This window comes from Perna viridis, chromosome 7 (assembly GCF_037379345.1).
Source record: "Perna viridis isolate PV_CMFRI_1.1 ecotype Kerala chromosome 7, ASM3737934v1, whole genome shotgun sequence".
NCBI lineage: Eukaryota > Metazoa > Mollusca > Bivalvia > Mytilida > Mytilidae > Perna > Perna viridis.
In genome coordinates this window covers 16,467,358-16,489,753 of record NC_142451.1, presented here as the reverse complement: position 1 = coordinate 16,489,753, position 22,396 = coordinate 16,467,358, and the positions used below count along the sequence as shown (strand labels likewise).

Genomic DNA, 22,396 nt, shown 5'->3' with positions numbered 1-22,396 from the left:
CATTTTCCATGTTTCAGTTGAATTATGTAGTTTTCTTTGACTCTGAATTATCAATTATATTTTTGGCTCTTTCATGTAAATCTAGTAAAGTAACATTATGTTGCACAATTAGATTAACTTCAGTTGCAGATAAAATTTCAATCAAATATCTTATTTCTGATAATGGCTGATGGTAACAAATCATGAATGCTACATACGAATTTTTAATTTGAACTTCTGGGGGTTTAGAAGCATTTTCTATGGCTAGATAAGCTTTGGCAACAAGCTCTATCAGATGATCGCACATAAAGACATAGTCTCCTTTCTTACTCCATAGATCACCATTCTGTTGCTATAAAAATAACAACGATGCATATTATAAATTAAAAGTTATGAGGTATATAGAACATATGCCATTATTCCACAAAGTATAATGCAAACTATATATATTACATTTTCCTCAGAATAAAATAAAACAAAACAATACTGTGTAAAAGGAGTGGTGACTCACAGACCATAAATACATATATAAGGTACATTCACAAATTTTGTACTGAAGTAGAGAAATCATTTGTACAGCAACTGTCCTTATAACTGAGACTTCAATTTTCTCTATAAATCCACTCTGACTGAGATTTTATTTTCTCCCATTCTTAGCCGGTGATCAACAATGCATGTGACTTTTTAACCACAGGGTGGTAATTTTAATTTCTGTGAAAGTTTTCCATTGAACATTTTCCAAGGTTTCTAGAGATTGCATGAGAGAAAATGATTCTCCTTAAATCATTCTTGATTTTAATTATTTCTCCACTCTCTATGGTAAAATTTAGATTTTTACATGCTTACTAAAGCTTGCATGTAGAAAATTTCAATTTTACCATCTTGAGTAGAGATATTATCAATAAAAATATTATCCCTACCCATAGAAAAATGGTCTCAGTATCAAACATATTTCTCATTGTTGAAGGATAATCTATATACTATATATATTTTAAAAATAGATTATTCATATTACATATAAAAACATTTACTGTGTTTTTGTTATTATTCCTGAGACATAAATTTTTCCATGGTTTGGGTGAGTAGTATGGAACCACAAAATCAAGATATAAACAAACATAAACAAACAATACTTTTAAGACAAGGATATTTCTATTTTTAGCCTTGCGAGATTTTCTACCCACATGTGAGATAAAATACTCAACGAGTTGCTGATAACTCAATTTAACGTTTTATGAGGTCATGTAAATACAAAGGAATAGGCACAACTAGGGCGTTCTAATTTGGCATAATAATCACAAAATTAATACGAAAACTATGAAAAAGAATCAAGCACAACCAGAAATTTCAAAATAAAAAAATTCAGGCGTCGGTTTCACAAAAAGTCGTAAGTGTGAAATTGATTGTAAATCATGATGTCACAATGCTATTTTAGTTTATGACGTCATTACTTCTGATCAATTTTACACTTATGACTTTTTGTGAAACTGACGCCCGACAGACTTGGATAAGATTTCAATGTCCTTTTACCAAAATACCCTCATTAAAGAACTTGAAATTTACACTTGGGTGTTTGAGATTTCCCTGTATTGCAATCTCAGTGGTGTCTAGATCTTTATATCTCAATATTTTTCAATTGATGAGTAGGCAGAAGGAGCCTGATCTCTTGATTCAGAAGAATTTAAACTTACCTGAGCCTAAAAGGGGAGTCTTACATCCGAGACTATTATACCAGTATCACAAATACATGTAATTTCAATTCTTCATTAAAACTACCTCTATTTCCATATCTTGGGATGTTTAAAATATTAAAGGAAAAAAAATAGCTTTACCCAATATGCAGACAAATTCATACTTTTTTTGTTTATTGACCATTGAACAATGAATTCAAGTACCAAAAGAAATGTGTTTTTTTCCATATAGCAAAAAAATGATATGAATCCACAGTAAATGAAATTTTAAAGCCCTTAAAACATTTTGTAACAAAAAAATCATTGGGTTTCTACACATCTTGGCAGTTATGAAACTTTGACCAGTTGAATGAGAGAAAGAGTAATCAAGGGAACCAAGATTCAATCAGGAATCAATAGAATGTAATCCAGGGACAAAGACCAGACATGGAAAACAGACACAAACAACAAAGAACATAAAATGACCACCAAAAAAAAATACATACAAAGTAACAAAAGTAAATGGGCAACTCAGACTCCACTAAAAATTTGGAGCATGGACCAGGTGCACCAGTAGGGTTAGGGTCCACTGATTTTCTAGAAATACCTGTGGAGTTGCCAATAAGAAGTCAAGTCCGGGATAGAAAATACATAATCCACTGGTCACTATGAAAATATCTGTATTTCATCAACATACCTTCTGTATATGTACAGCTATGACACAATCTTTAAATGGACTGACTGAGATTCTTTGGACTTCAGACAATGGTATCATGTACTTAATCATCATGGTTCTGTGATCAAGGAAATGCATGAACCTTGTTGTCATAACTAACAACTGATCAACTAGCTGTAAAATTTAGAATTTATTTGATTTTGTTGTAGTAGCAATTATATATAATACATCTATCAAAATATGTTTGCAATGAAACTTTCAATAAGCCATCTAAGAAATTATACTATTAGCTTTAAATGTGGCATACTCGGCTTATCACTACTTAATATTGGCTAAAACTATAGCTCAGATTCTTCTGCTTAGGATATGTTTAAACTCACAACACAATGTTTATATTTAAAAATGCAACTTCATGTTTCCATAATGGTGTGACCCCATCTCAATTAGAAAGGGCTTTTTTGAAAGAAAAACTACAAAAAGGATGCATAAATCTACCATATTCTGTGTATAACAGACACATTTTCAAATTCTTTTCAAGTTCAAGCTTTATTGCCAATTTCTCTAACCTAAGAGAGGACAATATGTTATTCATAGAATCACAGATATTAATCTTCCAACGTAAAAATGTGGGAAATCTCCATCTCAAAGTGGTAGATTTGCTTAGTTTTGACAGGAGTTGAAATAAAATATTACAATTTTAGGCTGAAAATTCAAATAAGGTGGGAGAAATTTCTACAAGATCAGCTGAGTCAACTGTTTTGACATGGGCACATAAGCAAGAGAATGTTGAATTGAATTTTTCATGAAATATTAGCAGGGTCCCATCAAAAACAGGTTACTTAACACCAATGATAAATACACGTTAAACAAAGAAGGCTACAGTACAAGATACAAATGATCTTTTAAAAACAGGGACTTGGTAATCTACTTTATGGTACCTTTCCATTGGCTCTATTTATCTTTTTCACAAGGTGAGAGAATACAATAAGATGATCTTGGATTTTATCAGCCATTTTCTGCCACTGAGGATTCTGCTTAATGTTCTGATAATCACCTACATATGACACAGGAACTCTATAAAGACAGAATATTAAAGTATCAAAAGAAATCCTTTAATATTTGTTTGTTTCTACATTGGATATACTTTTTTTCCTTTAAAATTATAATTATGGGTGAAATACACTGCAATCCCAATCAAAGTTAGCTCATGTTTTAAACTATGGAATAATAAATGACCTTATTTAGACACATCCATGTTAGCAGACAGACAGACAGACATGGTGATTCCTATTTAAACCTAAAACATTGCTTGCTAGATTATAAAAAAAAATCCTGTTTAAAAATATGACATTTATTCTGAAAAATACATGTTTACTCTATTCTAAAAACTAATACTGCAAAAATACTTATATTTGTGGGTATAAATTTTCATGGTTTAGTGGAAAAGCACAAATTTGTGGATTCTTGAATTTGTGGTTTTGACGATCCTGTCATACAATTTAAAGTAAATAATCATTTTTCATTGGGAATCAAATTTCATGGTTTGCCTTGAATAGACCAAAACTTACGTTTGACTGTAAGTAGGTTTCTTGTCTTTAAATAGTTTGCTAGCTGTGAGTTTCTCCCTCATTTTGTATCGAGATGTTTCATCAAATCTCTGCCTGTATTTCATACACTAAATTAGAAATAACACCATGAACTGAAATTTTTTTTTTTTTTTTCAGAAAAGTTTTACAGCCAGTAAATTTTAGGCAAAAAGGTATAGGAAAAATTTTGTCATTTCTAATTTTGGGGGATATTAAGCTGAGCACTAAGCATTTAAGCCCAAAGTAAATATTTTGAAGAATTTTTTTTGGCCTTTTTAGACCAACCGCTAGAAAACAACAAAATTAGCACAATGCAAAATTACCTGCTATACAATATATATACTTCAGCAACTTCAATTGTTTTATTTGTTAACATGTTTAGGATTAAGAAGAGAATTTAAGCCAAGAAGGCCTTATCTAACATACCCTCCATTTATGATGGATGTCTTTGAGCTGATCAGATGCCGTAGAGAATCGTGATGGAGATTTTGGCCATGTTTTATCTAATGGAGACATGGTTGGTAGACTAGACTTTAACTTCAAAAGGTACTGCTTTCTCTACAAAATTGACAAATATTCACAGTTTGAAGTTATTTGTGCCTGTCATATTCAAATTCTGTTTAAAACTGCAGAAATTGTATATCAAATGACAAGACAGTGGTAGTAACAAAAGGTTTTCACTGTCTCTGTCAAAATTTCTGAATTTTCTGGAGTTTACTTGTAATTCTGATGATATTCATGTTCATTTTATAAGAACTGTATAAGAAAAAAAACAACTTGTACAATTCAAAACCAATTTTCTACATATTTATTAATTCCAACTGAAATCCTTGAATTTGCAACAAAGTATGAAAGCCATCATAATTGAAAGATAAAACTTACCAGAGCTATTCTGAAGAATTTGACAATCTTTGGACCTGCTATAGACTTGAACTTTCTTCTGTACTCCTTTCTTACTTTCCAACCTTGGTGATACTTGTGTATTACACCTACTGCCCATAACTCTAACTTCTCTCTCTTCAACTTCCGTAATAATACCCTGGCCTAAATCATTAAAATAGCAGTCTTTATAAAAATGTGACAGATGATGATTCATGCATGTCAAAATTCACTTTTATTCCTTATTTAGAAACAGTTACAGACCACATTACCAGTCTTAGTTTGTTGTTCAGTCTTAGCTTGTCGCTCTGTTACAGACCACAGAACCAGTCTTAGCTTGTCGCTCTGTTACAGACCACAGAACCAGTCTTAGTTTGTTGCTCTGTTACAGACCAAAGAGCCAGTCTTAGCTTGTCACTCTGTTACAGACCACAGAACCAGTCTTAGTTTGTGGTTCTGTTACAGACCACAGAACCAGTCTTAGCTTGTCACTCTGTTACAGACCACAGAACCAGTCTTAGCTTGTCGTTCAGTTACAGACCACAGAACAAGTCTTAGTTTGTGGTTCTGTTACAGACCACAGAACCAGTCTTAGCTTGTCGCTCTGTTACAGACCACAGAGCCAGTCTTAGCTTGTCACTCTGTTACAGACCACAGAACCAGTCTTAGTTTATGGTTCTGTTACAGACCACAGAACCAGTCTTAGTTTTACGTTCTGTTACAGACCACAGAACCAGTCTTAGTTTGTCACTCTGTTACAGACCACAGAACCAGTCTTAGTTTGTGGTTCTGTTACAGACCACAGAACCAGTCTTAGTTTTACGTTCTGTTACAGACCACAGAACCAGTCTTAGTTTGTCACTCTGTTACAGACCACAGAACCAGTCTTAGCTTGTCGTTCAGTTACAGACCACAGAACAAGTCTTAGTTTGTCGTTTGGTTGTTGTACTTTTGAGATAAAACTTAAAGACTTCTTGATTTGGTTGACTTAAAAGAAGATAAATGTATGGTTCACATATCTGGCTACAGTAACAATTAGTAATACAGAAATATAACATATGAAGACCAAAAAAGAAAAAAACTAATCAGCATTTGTTTGTTATTTTTAAAGTTTGTATCAATCATTGACAGTGTCTATTTTATTATGGGTATACTGATAATTCTTAAAATTAAAAAGGTTAATGAAGCCAACTGTTAGTTTTATCAATGTCACATTCAAGTAATGTTAGTTTTAAAAACAAAGAAAAAAAAACAGAGTACATGTATTATTTGTAATAGACTGTATTGTATTAATTTTTATAGATTGAAAAATTTCTTTTCAAGAGTACTTCTTATTTATACGCTTATAGGTTTTCAACTAAATGAAGTATATTAGTACACCATGAAAAATACTATACTGAACTTATCAACAAAATTATAGCAGAAAACACATACAGTTTCAACAATACTGATTTGTTCAACTACCAGGTACATAATTGAAGTGTTAAATTCAATTTATTTGATGGATAAACAGTTGAAAAGAGGGGTATACTTTAAGAAGTAGTCTGTTTATCTGATTTACATGTAGAACTGTTTTCAGACTTTTGATTTACATGTTTCTTGTGTATATTATATGAATTTTGTTGTATTTTTGATAGTCTAGGGACATTCATATTAGAATGTATGGGTCACCTGTACCCTAGGTAATAAATTCAATCCTAATTTCCTATCACTTTATATACGTTTTAACCAATCAAAGTCTTGTAAAATGACCTACTTTTATATAGAGAAAATGTTTTGTGTCAAATTTAGAAACACCATACAATCTTTTGAACAGTACCTGTATTTAAAAAAAAAAAAACTTTCTAGTTTAAAGAAAATTGAACCATGAACCACAAGCATGCTTATCAATCAATATTTCGGCTGTATATGAATTTCTAAATACAGTAGAATATATCTAAAGCAAATCCTGGAAAAAACAGAAACCTGTGTTAACCAGATCTGGTCTGAAGTCCATACTAGTTTTTAACCAGACTTCTCATGAAATATGTACTTGTTTCAATTCATTTTGGACCTGTGTGTAAACTAAACAGTTGTTAACAAAACCACCTGGCAAAAACAACTAGCAAAACCATAAGTGCAAAATCACCTGGCAAAACCACCCGGCAAAACCATAAGTGCAAAAGGAATCTAGCTTAGACAGATTCCACTGTACTTATTGTGACTATACAGACCTTCCAGCCTCTTATATAGCACTGTAGCACCAAACTGGCTGCCTTCTTCCTGTGATACTGTTTTTTGGCCTATCATGTGAAAAATATACATGTATAAAATATTTGTGTTGTTGGAACATATGAGCTACATTTTTGTATTTATGTATGATGCTAAAACATGGGAGAACACTCTATCAATGCAATCACTATTCTAGCAAAATCATATGAACAAAGTTCAAAGTTCAACCAATTTCGTACAAGCAAGAATCTTTAAAATTCTTACAAGGACTTCTAAAACAAAATCACTTGCATGTATATAACTATAGAAGCTTTAAATTAGGTCAAATTATTAATCAGCATTTCAATCAACATAAAAAATAGTGAAGAAATTAATTACTAAATAACACAGGCTCTAAAAGATATACTTTTGTAGGAGTTATATTTTTGACATTCTTTATTCAGTAACTGATTGCCTTTATCATGAACAAAATTACTACACTAACCTTTTCTATTATTTTGAGTGGGTTGACCTATATAATTGTTGCCTTACCCAGAAACTGTTAGGTAATAAATTATAGGAGTGTTTAACAAGTTTGTTGTTAGTCTCTGATAGATATACAACAGAAAAATGACCTGGTTTTCTATTAAGTCACATGACAATAATAGATCTACTACTAATCAAGCTTCCTCTGAAACAGGTTTTTACCACTGAAAAATTCTACAGCATGAAATTACCCTCTATAAATTTTCTAAAAGTGGAAGATTTGTCGAGTTTTTATTTTTATGACATGTTTTGATAAGATTTGAAGTAATTTATTACAATTTTAGGTTGAAATTCAAATCAGACAGGAGAAATTTCTGGGAATCCAACTAAATCTCCTGCTTTGGCACAGGCATAAAAGAGATAGACTGTTGAATTTTTCATGAAATATTGGGAGGCTTCTGTCAAAAGCAAGAGATTTAACATTTATGCTCTATGAGAATTGACCAAATTATGTACTATGTAAATGTCACATAACTTTACATGACCTACTAACCCAGTAACCTCTAAACCGACAGGATATAATAATCTGACTTTTCTTCATAAGTTTATACAAAGTCCTCTGTTTCCATCCACGGTAGATTTTCTGAACCATTGTGGCAAGGTCATGCATCTTTTGTCGTCGTCTTTCTTCAAGATCAAACAACTGAAAATATAACAAAGATAATCAATTTAATACATTATTTAGCATTACTGATGTGCAGGTGGAAGATATAGTTAAAAAAACTGAAAGACTAAAAGCGGGAAACATCAAAGTATAGAGGAGAATTCTAATGTAGATAGAGTATACATAGTCAAGAAAGATGCTGGGTATTGAATTAAAAAAAATCAGATAAGTTATGCTCTATATATTGTAAATAAATGAAAGCTAAGGGATGCCAACAACAACAACATTCTACAATGATACAACTATAACATTTTTGCAGCTATATGCAAAAGTCATCACAGTAGGAGACATGAGTTTACCAGCACGTTTCTTAATTTCTTTATCCAGTAAATGTTAACATGGTTAATGAGCACAGTCCAATTCGATAACAGGCTGTATATTAAATGTCAATTAGCAGGGAAACTTTGTGATAATCAAAATTTCTTGAATTCATCAAACTATGATTTTAATGTTTAATGTCAGCAAAAACAGATAAATGTTTTCACACTAGTAACTCCCATATTCGTCACAGCCCTACGAAAGTAACATCAATCTTTAAGGGCCTTGTAAAGGTCATTAAACTATGTATAAAATTCAGACAATAATCATAACAATAAAATGCTTAGTTTCACATGAGGTTAAATATCTTTGAACAAATTTAAGAACACTGAACTAGAAAGAAAATTTATTCTACTTTGTACTTTTTTCATTAGTAAGTAATGGTAAAGCATATTTAACATTTCAACTTATGTACGAAGTGTGTTCTATTTAGTCAGCTTACGTGTTTTTTTGGTTTTTTTTGGTTTTGATGGCCATGCATGTTCATTGTTCCCAATCCTCCTCTATTTCACCTTAAATGTCGGGTCTAGTGAATGACTACATTATTGGCTTTTGGTAGCAGTGCCTAATTTGTCTACTTAGAAGAGGATGTTGAAAGAATTTAATACTTTATGTCGCAAAATCATCAAAACAAACATAAAAGCAGTCTCAAAGTTTTAAGGAATATCATTTAAGCAAAAACTATCAATCTAACAAAGCGTCCATTTTGGGAACAGTTATCAAATGTATAAAATAACACTAATTCAAACCACTCCACTTATGAAAACTACAAGTTAATTCAAAGAAAGAAAAACAAAACTTATGAAAGTATTTCATACTGAAACAAAATTGGTCATTCAAATCAACCAGATATATTTTGTCTCACATAAGAGTATTATGGCTACCTTTGTCACTTAAAAAAAAAAATCCATTAAATATAAAGCTATAGTCCTTTCCTTTTATAATTCTGTATTTTGGAGAAAACCATGCATTAATCTATTATGATTATCAAAAAAACAACTCAGACTAGTCATATGGTCTGTTACAGTTTCTGAATAAAAAACAAAAGTAATTTGGTGTTTTTTTTTACATGCATGAATCATCTCCTGTCTGATATTATAATTATTTAGGAATTTTAACTAAATTTCTGTGATGTGTACTTGCTGATAATGCTTGGATCGGCCAACTGACTTGATATAAGACGTTATCTGGACTGTTTGCAATAGGCATGATTAAATTATGTCAATTACCTATGTAAGGATCCCTTTTTTATGAGGCCAATAAAATTAAGTTATACTGTGACGTTGCAATGTCCGTCAACTTCGTAATAGTAATTGATACTGTAAACAATATTTTGTAGATGAATACAAATGAAATGATGTACATGACCAGCAATATCACAAATCTCTTTTACACTTATCCTGACGAGATAAAAATAAATCAATACTGTTATTTTCTAAAGCCATTACAATTTGCTCTGTTCTTGTTAACATGTACACATAGCAGGCTCATCTGATATGAACTGTGATAAAGTCACTATCAAGAACAAAATGCAATTTATACCTATAAGAACAGTACTCAAAGCATCAATGAAAGATTAATATTAAAACATTTATCTAGTCTAACTATGCTATCATAACTTAATATAATAAAAAACTGTAAAATTGAACCATTACAAAGTTCAAGATTGTCAACGATTCACAGAGAAACATTTTTTATGAATGTCATACAACAGCATAAAACATAAAAATGTGTTGATAGAGCACTGAATCCTCAGGTCAGAAAACTTAATTGTAAATAGAATAACTTGAGGATGAATTTCTTTTTGAGAATCAATTATTGAGCTTATGGCCAGGAAAAACTACTGTCAAGCGTCTGTAGGTCATACTTCAAGGGATAATTCAAATGTCATTGAGTAGACATTTTGAGGAAATTAAAGTTTGAAACTTTCCAGATTTTTTTTTTTCATTGATGGTCTGAGTTCCAGTTTACCATTAGATTATTTACTTCCTACTATGTTTTGGTAGTCTATGGACTTTTTTTTTATTTGCTTTCTGAAGGTTTTAGTGATTTGTAGACATTAACAAGGGGCTCCCAGGAGCCTGAATCACTCACCTGGCTGAATTTTAAAATGTATTAACTCTAACAAGGAGTTGTTCAACAATTTTGACTCAAAGTACTTTTAAAGAACACCTGTGGTGAGATAAAAATGCATTGTTTGCTTTTGAAAACTTCCATAGTTCAACTTAATGGGTCATTGATTTGTTTCCATTTCATTTTCTTTGATGCTTTCATCATGCCAACTTCAGAACACTACTGATTTTCAATTACAGTCCTTGAATCAATCTGCACAACAATTTGACGGATCGATGACAGTTGACTGCTTGATCGCTGACAGATCAATGACCAATGACCAGTGACCGATCTGATCGCAGTTTTGTTATGTAAAATGACGTAAGATCTGTTTTAGATAAAAGAAATGTAAAATTAAAGTATAAATTGATGTTTAAATCTATTACATTATGTAAATATTTGTGTAAAATTGACAAAGAAAACAAAAAAAACTGTAAATTACATTGACCGCTCTGTGGTCAAGTGATGCAATCACCAATTAAATGGATTGGTTTGATGGATTGATGACTGACCGGTAACTGATTGGTGATTGATGACCAATTGCAATCTTTGTTGCACGGATCAATTCAGGTACTGTAGTACTAACAAACAAACTTATAAAATGCCTATAAAAGGACTTATTAACTTAGTTCAACCTACCAGTTTTGGATTCTTGACAAAGATCTTTGTTTTTCCAAAGGCATATTCTTCTTCAGGAATTCCTTGAGCTACTAAAATGTATCTGACACCATCCTTAGCTGGACCCTGCCATGAAGGCCATGTCTCTGGAGCTAACATTTTATAACGGTATAAAAATTGTTCATATATTTGTCGGAATGCATATCCTGCTCTTCTAACCCGTACATTTTCCATCAAACTGAAAGAACATTAATTACTTGTGTACTGGTATATTTTAAGGGCTATTCATGGTTTATATAATAATACCCAAAACTGGAGAATCAAAATATAGAAACAAAGCCAAAACAACAAAACATGGTTAAGCATCATGTAGATACATGTATATGAAAAGAGGAACACCAAAAACTATTTGTAAATGAGCAATTTAATATAAATTAGACCTATTATTTTGTTCCATTTCAGTCTTCATGGTTAAGCAGTAGTCTAAGGCTTGTCAAAATGGAGGTGGGCCTGTAAAATTAACTACTACAGGCCAACAGTCACTATATACAAATGTCTGAAAAATGTTATTTTGGGCCTGTGAACTGGAAAGTTAGTTGTGAAGATTTAGTTACTGCATCTGGGATCTAACAACAATTCATTCTACTTTCTGTTCAGATGACCTTTTCAGAATCCTCGGGTTTTTACCTCTGAATAATGCTTTCAAAATCTTGAAAGATGAAATCAGATTGGCTAATCAGAAATGTTATCAAAACAGAGAGTAGAATGAAGTGTTGTTAGATCCTACATGCAGTGACCAGATGGATCCATTGATACATCTTATTTAAACTAGATTGGTAAATGAGCAACCAAAACACCCTCAGGCTATATAATACAGATCACATACAATATTTAAACAAACTTATGACAGAGAGATGTCTCGCTTGTTACACAAGAAATGTTATCAAAACAGAGAGTAGAATGAAGTGTTGTTAGATCCTACATGCAGTGACCAGATGGATCCATTGATACATCTTATTTAAACTAGATTGGTAAATGAGCAACCAAAACACCCTCAGGCTATATAATACAGATCACATACAATATTTAAACAAACTTATGACAGAGAGATGTCTCGCTTGTTACACAAGACGGCTGTTATTCAAAATCTGATAGTGACATTTAATGTTTAAGTAAAATATCATTTTAATATGACGTGCTTCAAAGTCTTAATTAAGACCACTGCTGTGATAAAACTTTGATAAACATATGACAAATTTCACAGACATATTACAGTCTTATTTCTGACATCATAGACAAGTTTAACCCAATTTTACCAACGTCAAAGCATTATTTGGCTCCATAATGGTTTTCATTTCTCAAACACACAGGCTGCGTCTTTTAAATAACATGAAGAAACTAGTCCTATTAGAATTGAAATAAACTGTGGAAACATTTTTTTTTGTTTTACCATGAGCAGGTCATCAATTTTGCATTAATATAGCATTTCAAAGTCAAGTTATGATAAATCAACTTCATACCAAAATTGGTTGACCCAGCACAAGTGGTTAACATAAAATTGATATTATCAGAGAACTTAAGATTAAAAGCTTCACAATGGATGCAAACGTCTATGCTGAACAACAATTAATTTAGCCAGGTGAGACAAAAAAAAAAACAAAACAAAAGTACATCATCATGGATAATTTATTCTATCACACCAATTTTTTCCCTAAATGTAGATGTTTAACATGTAAAGAAAGAGTCATTGTAATTTGAATGTTCCATTTTGTTTTGTTTTTGGAATCATCTTTTCTAAAGCTTTTTTTTGAATATTTCATCCATTCACTTTTTAACTTGTAGTACCAAATTTCCTGAAGGACCAGAACTCTTTCTTTAATATTTATTTAAATCTTACCCAAGATAACGGACTTGGTGCTGAACATTGTTAAGATCAAACTGTCCACTCCTTTTAAAGTCGTTTGGCTGAAAAAAGAAACATCAATATATATTACTGAATTACATCGCAGAAATCAAGATTAAACCAGACAGGACATTAATACAATCACTATCAGTAAATCAAAGCTTAAAGTATTTGCCTATAGACTTTCCTAATTTTCTCAGAAATGAAGGGTCATCAATCTGTCTTAATATCTTAACCCCTTTACATTTTTGAGATTTTTTGGTTAATTATCTCCCCTTGCAAAGAGACATTTTTTTTTCTTCAATTTGATGCCTCAATTTCTTTCAAATGAATTTTAAAATAAGTTGTTAGATAATTCTATACAATTTGTCCTCATTTAAAATGTAAATCATAACTAAATTTAGCTAAAAGATGCTCAGTGTAATAGCTATAAAATTAATTAGCAGATTGTCATCCCTGTCTCCCAATCAAAAATTGTCACAATTCAAATTTTTAAAAAGTTTTCTAGATGTTTTTTCATACTTTGTCCAATTTGCTTTTTAGTTTACAGTGTATATAGTACTTCTGTAAAAGTACAGCATTGATTTCATTTCAGATGACAGATATTTTTGAGTTGGAAAAGTTGGAAAAAAGGAAAACAGAGGTATGTCACAAATTAAATAACTACTCAAAACATATGCTATGAATATTTTTATTGGTAAAATTGAATGAAAGGTACTAGAACAGATATTGTGGTTAAATTTAAAATCTGTCCTCCAGCTCAATATGAAGGTTGGATGAGAATCAACATCAAGGTTTTTTTATTACCTAATCTAGCATAAGAAATATCCTTGTTTAATAACAGGTTCTTGATACTTTCTTGTCTCAAAACAAAAAATAGTACTATAAATGACTAAGAAACTTTTTTTGTGTTGGTAAACCTGCAATACTTTTTAGTTCAATTTTAAAGAAGTGTCATCATTCTGTAACTGTTTGGTTTATATTACTTTTATTGTCGAAGCCTTTCAAAGCTTACTAGAAGGTGAATTTAAACTTGTTGAGGACCTCTTTGTTATCTCTGTATTATTTTGTATTTAGGTTATATCCAAGTGCACTTGTTATGTTTCACCATATTCGTTCTTTTTTTCTATTGTAATATTTAGAAAACAGTCTCTTCACAAATATTGTAAAATGGATTACCTTAATACACCTGATATAATTTGGACTCTTTGATAACAGATTTGTCATCAACTCTGTAACTGACATCTGTCAAATGAGACAAAAAAATAGCATGTTTAATATCACCAATCGTAGCTACCATAAACATGATTATTTTGGTTTCCTAACATTTTCCAATTCTGTATTTCTTTTTCTAGCCATAAAATGATGGGAGTATTAAATGTTCATGACATAACTCTTACAAGTCTTGCCTGGACAGCCCAATTATGAGGTTTATAATAAAGTAATACTTCAATGAAGTTTATAACTATATTTAAGTACTGTAAATGTATTTGTTTAAATGGTTGCTAATTTTCATAGATTCTGTCAAATGAACATATTTTCACAGTTTAAAAATGATTAGCCATTTATAGTGTTAAAAAATCCATTTCCTGGATACTATTTTCCCTCGCTTTCTGTCCACCACAAAAATTAGAATATTAACAGTATACAAAAAAATTTGCCCAAAAATAATGATGGAACAAAAAATATAAATTAATAGTTTTTCTAGAAATGTACCTAAGAAAAGATTAAACTACTTCAATTAATGGGATTGAAATCTGTCAAACAAACTCAAATAATTAATTTAAAAAAAACAACAAAAAAAAAAACAAAGGAAATTAATTTTGACTAACAGAATATGATTTCATTTCAAAAGTACTACTTTTACCTTGAACTGTGATCCTGCAGTTGGAGGTCGTTTCCTTGACTTTAATTTAGGGTCACCTTCAGGGAACATCGAAGGTAACAGCCTATGTTTACATTTGAACATGGCTTGAGACAAATCTCTAAACAGTAGGTCATTGTTTTTATCAATAAAACCATTCACTTTATAAATAACCTGCAATAGTGCAATAGTCCATGCATTTATTATATTTGTAAGTAAAATATAATTAATATAAAGTGGCACATGAATGAAAAACAAAAGATAGCATCATCTGAAAAAGACTGAAAATTTGATGCATTTTTGAATTTATGTACAACATGTGGAGTGATTGCCATATATCACCTCAGATAAAACAAGAGGCTCCGAGGAGCCTGAATCACTCACCAGGTAATTTTTTTGTCTTTCATGGGCGACAACTTTAAAAAAGATCTGCCAACAATTCTGACTCCAGAAGACTTTGGTAGGACTTATCATTAGGATCATTTCATCAATTGAATATTCCATTATAGTTTTCAATATATTGGCTGAAAATGTCTAAAAACATAATTTTTTGCCTTTCAAGGGCAATAACTCTTACAAGGAGTTGTCCAACAAGTTTCATCCCGCAAACTAACGTAGGTCGTATCATAACGATCATTGCAGCAATTGAAAGTTTCATTCTATCTATCATAGTTTTCAAGATATTGACTGAAAACCTAAAAAAAAACATAAATTTTTCACTTTTCAAGAGCAACAATTCTTTTGTTCTATTTTTAGTAATGGTGGCCATGTTTACGGCAAATCATAAATCCCAACATCAGTTCTATGCTGTATACCCCAAGGAACATTCATACCAAGTTTCGTTCCAGTTGGTCTAGTAGTATCAGAGGAGAAGATTTTTGAAAGAAACAGCGAAAAAAAACGTCGAAAAAGGACAACATCTCCAACATAGATAAACAGATTACCATGAAAATTTGACCACAGATAGATCTCATCATGCTGAACACTTTTTGCCTGTCAGAATTTGTCTACCCTATTGGTTTTGGAGATATATATAGTGTCAGAGGAGAAGAGTTTTAAAAAATTGTTAATGATGATCAAGGACAACTACGACAACGGACGTGAAGTGATGGCAATTGCTCACATGGCCTTTGGCCAGGTGAGCTAAAAAAGCCACTTTTGTTAAAAATAAATAATGAACAAATATTTTTCTTACACATACTGGAACAAATTAGGTAAAGTTTCAGATTGTTACAGCTTTATTTTATAAAATAAAAAATTATTATAAAAATAAAATTAAAATTAAGAATGCTACTAACATAATTTATGACAAGAATTTTAAACTTTTGGAACTTCCAAGTGAAACTTCAGTCCAGAAAATAATATTTATAAGGCATTAATGGGACAAAGTACACCTTAATTCAAAGTAAAAAGAATACTTACAAATACTAGAGAAAATTTATGTTTCAAAATCATATTTGATAAAATTAAAAATCTTCTTGTTACTTCCCAATCAAAACATCTTTAGTAGACCTTTACATTATACAGTTAACTTACACTTCCTGCAAAATGTCGTAACCGGAACACATCAATATCCAATGTCTTGTCCGATTGATTTTTCCGACAACCTCTGCTTTCGTAATGTGGATGTGTGGCACAAGCAACATTCATTTTCTCCAGGAACGTCATGTCAGTGACATTGCCAGGTCTCATACACTCTTCATCCAACATAGCAAGTATACCAGAGTTTGGCTGAAAATATGTCAAATCAACTTTTTAATATAAACACCAGAGTATGAAAATTAAAAAAAAGAAGAAAAAGAAACACTGCTATCATACCAAAGGTTTGCTAAAAAGAAATGGAATTCTTCAATACTAAATACCAAAGATATTCTGTAAAGATATACAAGTATATCAGAAAGTCTTAACAAAAACCAAAATAAATTCCAACATTACTAGTACATGTATTTCAATGATCTACTACAATAAATCAAAATTTGTGATTAGAATGCACCCTATACATACCTGTATAAATTTTAATATGTAAATATATGCGATACAAAGTCACAGCAAGGCCACAAGATGAATTTAATTAGATAAGTCTTGCTTATTAATATGTGATTCTCATTTATATCACATACCCTACATGCATCAAAGGTAAACACAACTTTCCCCAATACCAGTACAATAGTCCTTTTTCATATTTCTGACTTTGGTTTCTACAAATTGGAACAATGGATGGCAGTAGACTTCAAATTCAAATATTCAATTTATTAGAGCTGTGGTAAGTACTTGGATACTTCTAAACAATTTATTTCAAACCATTCAGGTACTTACCGAAGTGAAAATGTTTACGTTTCCAAAATTTTTTTTTATCATTTTCCCTTTCCCCAATGAGACCGCCAAACAGGTTGTCAGGTGTTGGTGGGTTATGTCCTTTTGAAAAACTAAATTGGCTTGCATTCCGTAAATATGAAAAATGACTATCATGTAAACACCCAACACACTCAGAATCTTTTGCATTTCACAAGAATTACTTTGCTCACTTGATTGGTCAAGAAGAACACAACAAAATTCATACCTCTCAAAATTAATCAGCTTTTATTAAAATATGAAGCAATTATATACAGTCAGCTTTTAATATTTTTAAGTACTGCAAAAAAAATGCAATGATATACCAGTAAGCATTATTGAATTTTTAACATTTTTTCTTAAAATTGTAAAAAGAATTAATTTTTTACTGAAATGATAAAATAAAATGATACACTGGTGCAATACCATCCGAATTTTTAATATTTTACTGCTATGTTTGCATTATTTAGAAGTGTACAAACCCCTACATACTGACAGCAGCATTATAATGATAGTCCTTGTACAGTTCTTAAATTCCTATTTACAACTCAATATAACAAGGAAAGAATTATATAATATAGTTTCTGCATTTTGTCACACTACTTTTTTTTAAACAGAGAATCTTAGCAATTTTTTTCAGAATACATGCCATATCTTTAAAAGTGACTATTCATTCAGAAACTTAACTAGTACATGTAGCTGTTTATGACTATCTTTTTTGTCATTGGTTTGAAAGCTACTGCTATTATAATTCATTATATGAAACAACATATGTAATAATTTTCTGACTTTTAAAAAGCCAACATCTTGTCTGCAATACCTGTCTAACCAACTGAATGTCAAGTGGAGTGTATCATGAACTATATTTTGGTCTTTATTACAACCAATGAAAAGTTCATGAGTATCATGTTTATCAAGCAGTTTCATCATATATGTGCTAACCATGAATATTTGCTCTTTAGATTTTTAAGTGTGGTAATTACCATCTCATATCAGCTTCAAAGATTTGTCTTAATTTACTAAATATGGAGCTTTAACGTCATAAATCCATCACAACATTTTAATGATTTTAAGATTTTCATAGAACCTATCAAAACAACAAAATACCAAAACATCATTTGGTTTGATTTTTGAAATTAACAACATAACACAGGTAATATAGTCTTTCATGTTTTTGTTAATGGAGTTCTGGAGATTGAAAAGACTCACATCAGTCAGTTTACCTTCTATATGTGATTAATCGATTGAGATTCTCAGTAACCACTTATCTGTTGAAGCAATTGGTCACTATTTATTAAAAATTTTGGGCACAGTTTTTTTTCTCTTAAACATTAAAATTCCCCTCATTTCTACTTCAAATGGGAATAATTTAATTTCAGAAGTGAAACGGTTTCTGATGGGATAAAAAATTTCACATAAATCCATGTTAATAACTAGTAAATGCCTGTTTTAGACCCTTTTTCGGCCTTTGGACCTATACAATTCGAGCCATAAACCTTAAAATCAAAACATTTCTTTTTTTGATATGTCAGAAATTCAATCAATACTCAAGGTTTTGCCAGAAAACTAAGTGTCCATTTAAAAAAAAAAATCAAAATATCAAAATCTGTAATCACTATTAGGGTGAATTCGTGTTATTAATGAAATTTGTTTCTTTTAACAACACACACAATTTTAATTTAATTAAATAAACAAATCAAACCATAAAGAGTATCAACAAATTAATTTTAAAAGCCACGCTAATTGTTGTTAAAACACACTTCGATCATGCTTTGTAATAAAAGAATCAGTTTTCCGACTAATTAGTTGACTTTGAGACATCAGGGTTAATTAACCTCAAAGTCCTATCATGGGGACTGATTGACTACCACGAGTTATCCGAGGTTTCGACTCATCCGAGTTCGAGTCATTCGAGGTAAAATTGCATTGGAGTAAGGGGAGTTTTGCTGGGACTTTGTAATTAGTTCGAGTTATCCGATATTTCGACTAATCCGAGTTCGAAACATCAAGATTTGACTATATAAATTTTGGTTCTTATGGAACGCTTTCTCTACTTTAAATTTGTCCCTATCAGTTGACATTCAGTTTTCTTTAATTTTCCTGATGTTATTACAACAAAGCCTATGAAGTTGGAACTTTCACTCCCCTTCAGCAGAAGCCACCAAATATAAGTGCATGTTAATATGATCCAATCTCTATACCAGTGTAGTCTATTTATCCCTGAAATCCATACCAACCTTTTTATTGAGGTAAGAATTTATGCCTTCCTCCTGTATGTAAACCAATACACACATATTTAAAATTAGAATACAAAAAGGCATATTTTATAATTTGTAACACTGAAATGTCTTTTTCAACCTTTGAAAAATGTTAAGGCCATAAGTCTTCATCATTTTCCTTTACAATCACATTACTGACAAATAGCATGAGCTGGCTCTATGAAAACCTTTCCCATCAAAACTTCAACAGAAAAAATGCAAATGCTGAAGAGGGTGATTACCTCTTCTTAGGTTCTTAGGTGATGAACTCCTCCTTTTCATACACATACATACAGAGTATATTCGGTAAAGCTATTTAAATTTTTTTTTAACATTCAGACTTTTCCTGCAATACTCATTTCAAAGTGTTAACTATTGTAATATTAACTAAATTGACCGTAGTTCTCCAGAGTGCAGCTTATAAATTACATTGCATTCTATGTATCTAAAATTTAACACCACCATGTGACGGTTGTTTTAATTAACCCCTGCATGTTGTTAAGAGAATGATGCAACAATAAAAATCTCCTGTATGAAAGATTTTAAGGCAGAGGACCTAGGCTAAGGGGCACAACTCTTTCAAATCATTGGAAGGTTTGTATTCCGCATTTTACATCAATCTCATGTAAGCATCAAAGTAACTTTGACTGATTTCATTCTGTTTCAAAAGGAAGCATGATAGGCTTTGGTGAAATTTAATATGAAATAAACATACCACTGATTTCAAGAGTTATTTCATTTACCCAAGTCTACCTCCTCAAGTAAACAAGAGATTGGAACAATCTTACTGTATTCATAGATAAGTATCATTATTTGTGGGGTTCATGGTTTTCATAGTTTTCATGGCTTTGACAAACCATGAAATTCGGTTCCCAATGAATCTAAAAATCTACAAACCAAATTTTTTTTTTCAAACCATAAAAACTGGTACTCAACAATAAAAGTAATTTTTACAGTTTATGAAAAACAATGACAAATTGAGAATTTCACCAATTTCAAATAATTACATTAAGTGTGACATTTAGCTGACTGGCTTAAAAAGAATTATTCAGTTCATAATGATCACATAAAATCTGAAACCATATTTAAAAAAAAAAAGACAGTACATTTTCATGATAAATAGTAAATTAACTGAAACATGTCTACACAAGTTCATTTGGTATATGATGTTAAGAATATTTCGGCATAGCATGATAGCGATTAGCCAGGCTTGAAGATTATATCAGTCATATAAGACTATTCCACTCTAAAACCATTTTTTTCTGACTTTCATTCTTTCCAACAAAAAACCATTACTTTAAAGACCAATAACCATAAGTTGTCTATCAATACAAACAGACAGACAGACCTGGTGAGCATTACACAAAGTAAGCCAAGCATGCTGTTAATCTTAGTGATAATATGTACCAATATGTGGAGGTGGTAGCATGCATATTACCTATGTTGTATAACTGATTATAATAAATATTACATGTCTTTAATGTTTATAATAATTCAGTCTAAGATCATAATTCTGTAAAAAAAAAGTGTAAATTAAACATTAAGTGATATCCCACCACATAATGGTGAAAAAAGGGGATGGCAAAATGTCAAAAATGGGCTGACTCGAAAAATACATTTTAGATTTTGCTGTAATTAAACTTAACCTGTATTTTATTGTACTTAACAACTGTAAAAAGTTTTTAAAAATTCATTGATCAGACTGTTCAAAGTATCATCAAGAAACTGTCAGGGAACAGACAGGCGGACAGACAAGTATTTTCAAAAAGTATCACATAATACCTGTCCACTTCATGTGACTGCGTATAAAAACTTTGGAAAGAATCATCATGATTTGGCAAAACTTTCATCATTTTGGAAGATTACAATTTTTTTTAAGATGATAAATTGCTTGAAACCTTAATTTAAAAATTAAAAAAAAACATATTTTGAAAATTCTACAAGGTTTAATCAAGTATCCAAGTCATAATGATCAGGTGTAAGAACATACAGTCTACACTGCTACACAAGAGGTCAAGGACTAGCTTGTTACCCTACCAGCATAGTGTTGAAGTGTTTATCTATTTCCTAATCAGCCCAATAGTTAAAAATAGACATAATGAATCCCAAAATGATCCTAATGTACAGTTATATAGTCTTTATCTAACAGTTATGTCATAGAATTAACCAATTCAAGAGAGTTATTGGGTACCTACCTTAAAATTTCAGGACAATTTTTTGTCCCGGTGGTTATCTATTTCTTGACCCCCATGTGGCCATGTAGACGGTGTTATTGATAACTAAGGGTTTGTTTTGGGCAGATTTCACAGATACAAAGTAACTATTTTTTTAAAATTAATTAGCAAAACCATACAAATATGCTTTAACAGTTGAAGAATATCTGAACATACAAAATAAAATATAAATACAACAAATATCTTTACATCATTTTTTTTTTTATATATTCCTGTACATTAAATAACATTTTGTACCATGGAAAGAAAGTGTGATTTGAAAATATATGTAAGATCTTACAACTATATAATAAACCAAAGATATAGGCCATCCCCCATTACAATAATGTGTTATTGAACTGGAGTGGGGTGATCATGCTAACACTTTGTGGGGTCTAATTTGTTTGTACCTTACTTCATATCCTCCTAAAATGTACAAAAATACATTATCTACTTTGTTATTCAGTTACAAATATAATATACCTTTTTTTTCAAGTGTAAGTACAAAGCAACAGCAAGGAGTACAATATATAACAGACCTGTTGGTTAAAGACTTTTTGGTTTGTTTTGGATGTTTTCTTATTTTTGT

At 31.0% G+C, this 22,396-nt stretch overlaps 1 protein-coding gene across 3 annotated transcripts in view; it reads right to left on the bottom strand.

Annotated features, from left to right (window-relative positions):
- The window catches only part of LOC148611551 (unconventional myosin-Ia-like), an 80,753-nt gene that overhangs the window by 5,890 nt on the left and 52,467 nt on the right, over positions 1 to 22,396 (bottom strand). For 2 of the 3 annotated variants that reach the window (XM_088592214.1, XM_088592213.1), the window contains 13 exons: positions 16,542 to 16,736; positions 15,009 to 15,179; positions 14,321 to 14,386; positions 13,136 to 13,203; positions 11,260 to 11,476; positions 8,020 to 8,169; positions 7,004 to 7,072; positions 4,794 to 4,955; positions 4,338 to 4,469; positions 3,894 to 4,000; positions 3,264 to 3,399; positions 2,347 to 2,499; positions 198 to 331 (listed from right to left, as the gene is read on the bottom strand). In XM_088592214.1, coding sequence (XP_088448340.1) covers positions 198 to 331; positions 2,347 to 2,499; positions 3,264 to 3,399; positions 3,894 to 4,000; positions 4,338 to 4,469; positions 4,794 to 4,955; positions 7,004 to 7,072; positions 8,020 to 8,169; positions 11,260 to 11,476; positions 13,136 to 13,203; positions 14,321 to 14,386; positions 15,009 to 15,179; positions 16,542 to 16,736 — 1,760 coding nt within the window. Of the gene's footprint in view, positions 1 to 197; positions 332 to 2,346; positions 2,500 to 3,263; positions 3,400 to 3,893; positions 4,001 to 4,337; positions 4,470 to 4,793; positions 4,956 to 7,003; positions 7,073 to 8,019; positions 8,170 to 11,259; positions 11,477 to 13,135; positions 13,204 to 14,320; positions 14,387 to 15,008; positions 15,180 to 16,541; positions 16,737 to 19,573; positions 19,607 to 22,396 lie in introns of all 3 variants that reach the window. The other variant, XM_088592212.1, reaches the window with a different exon arrangement.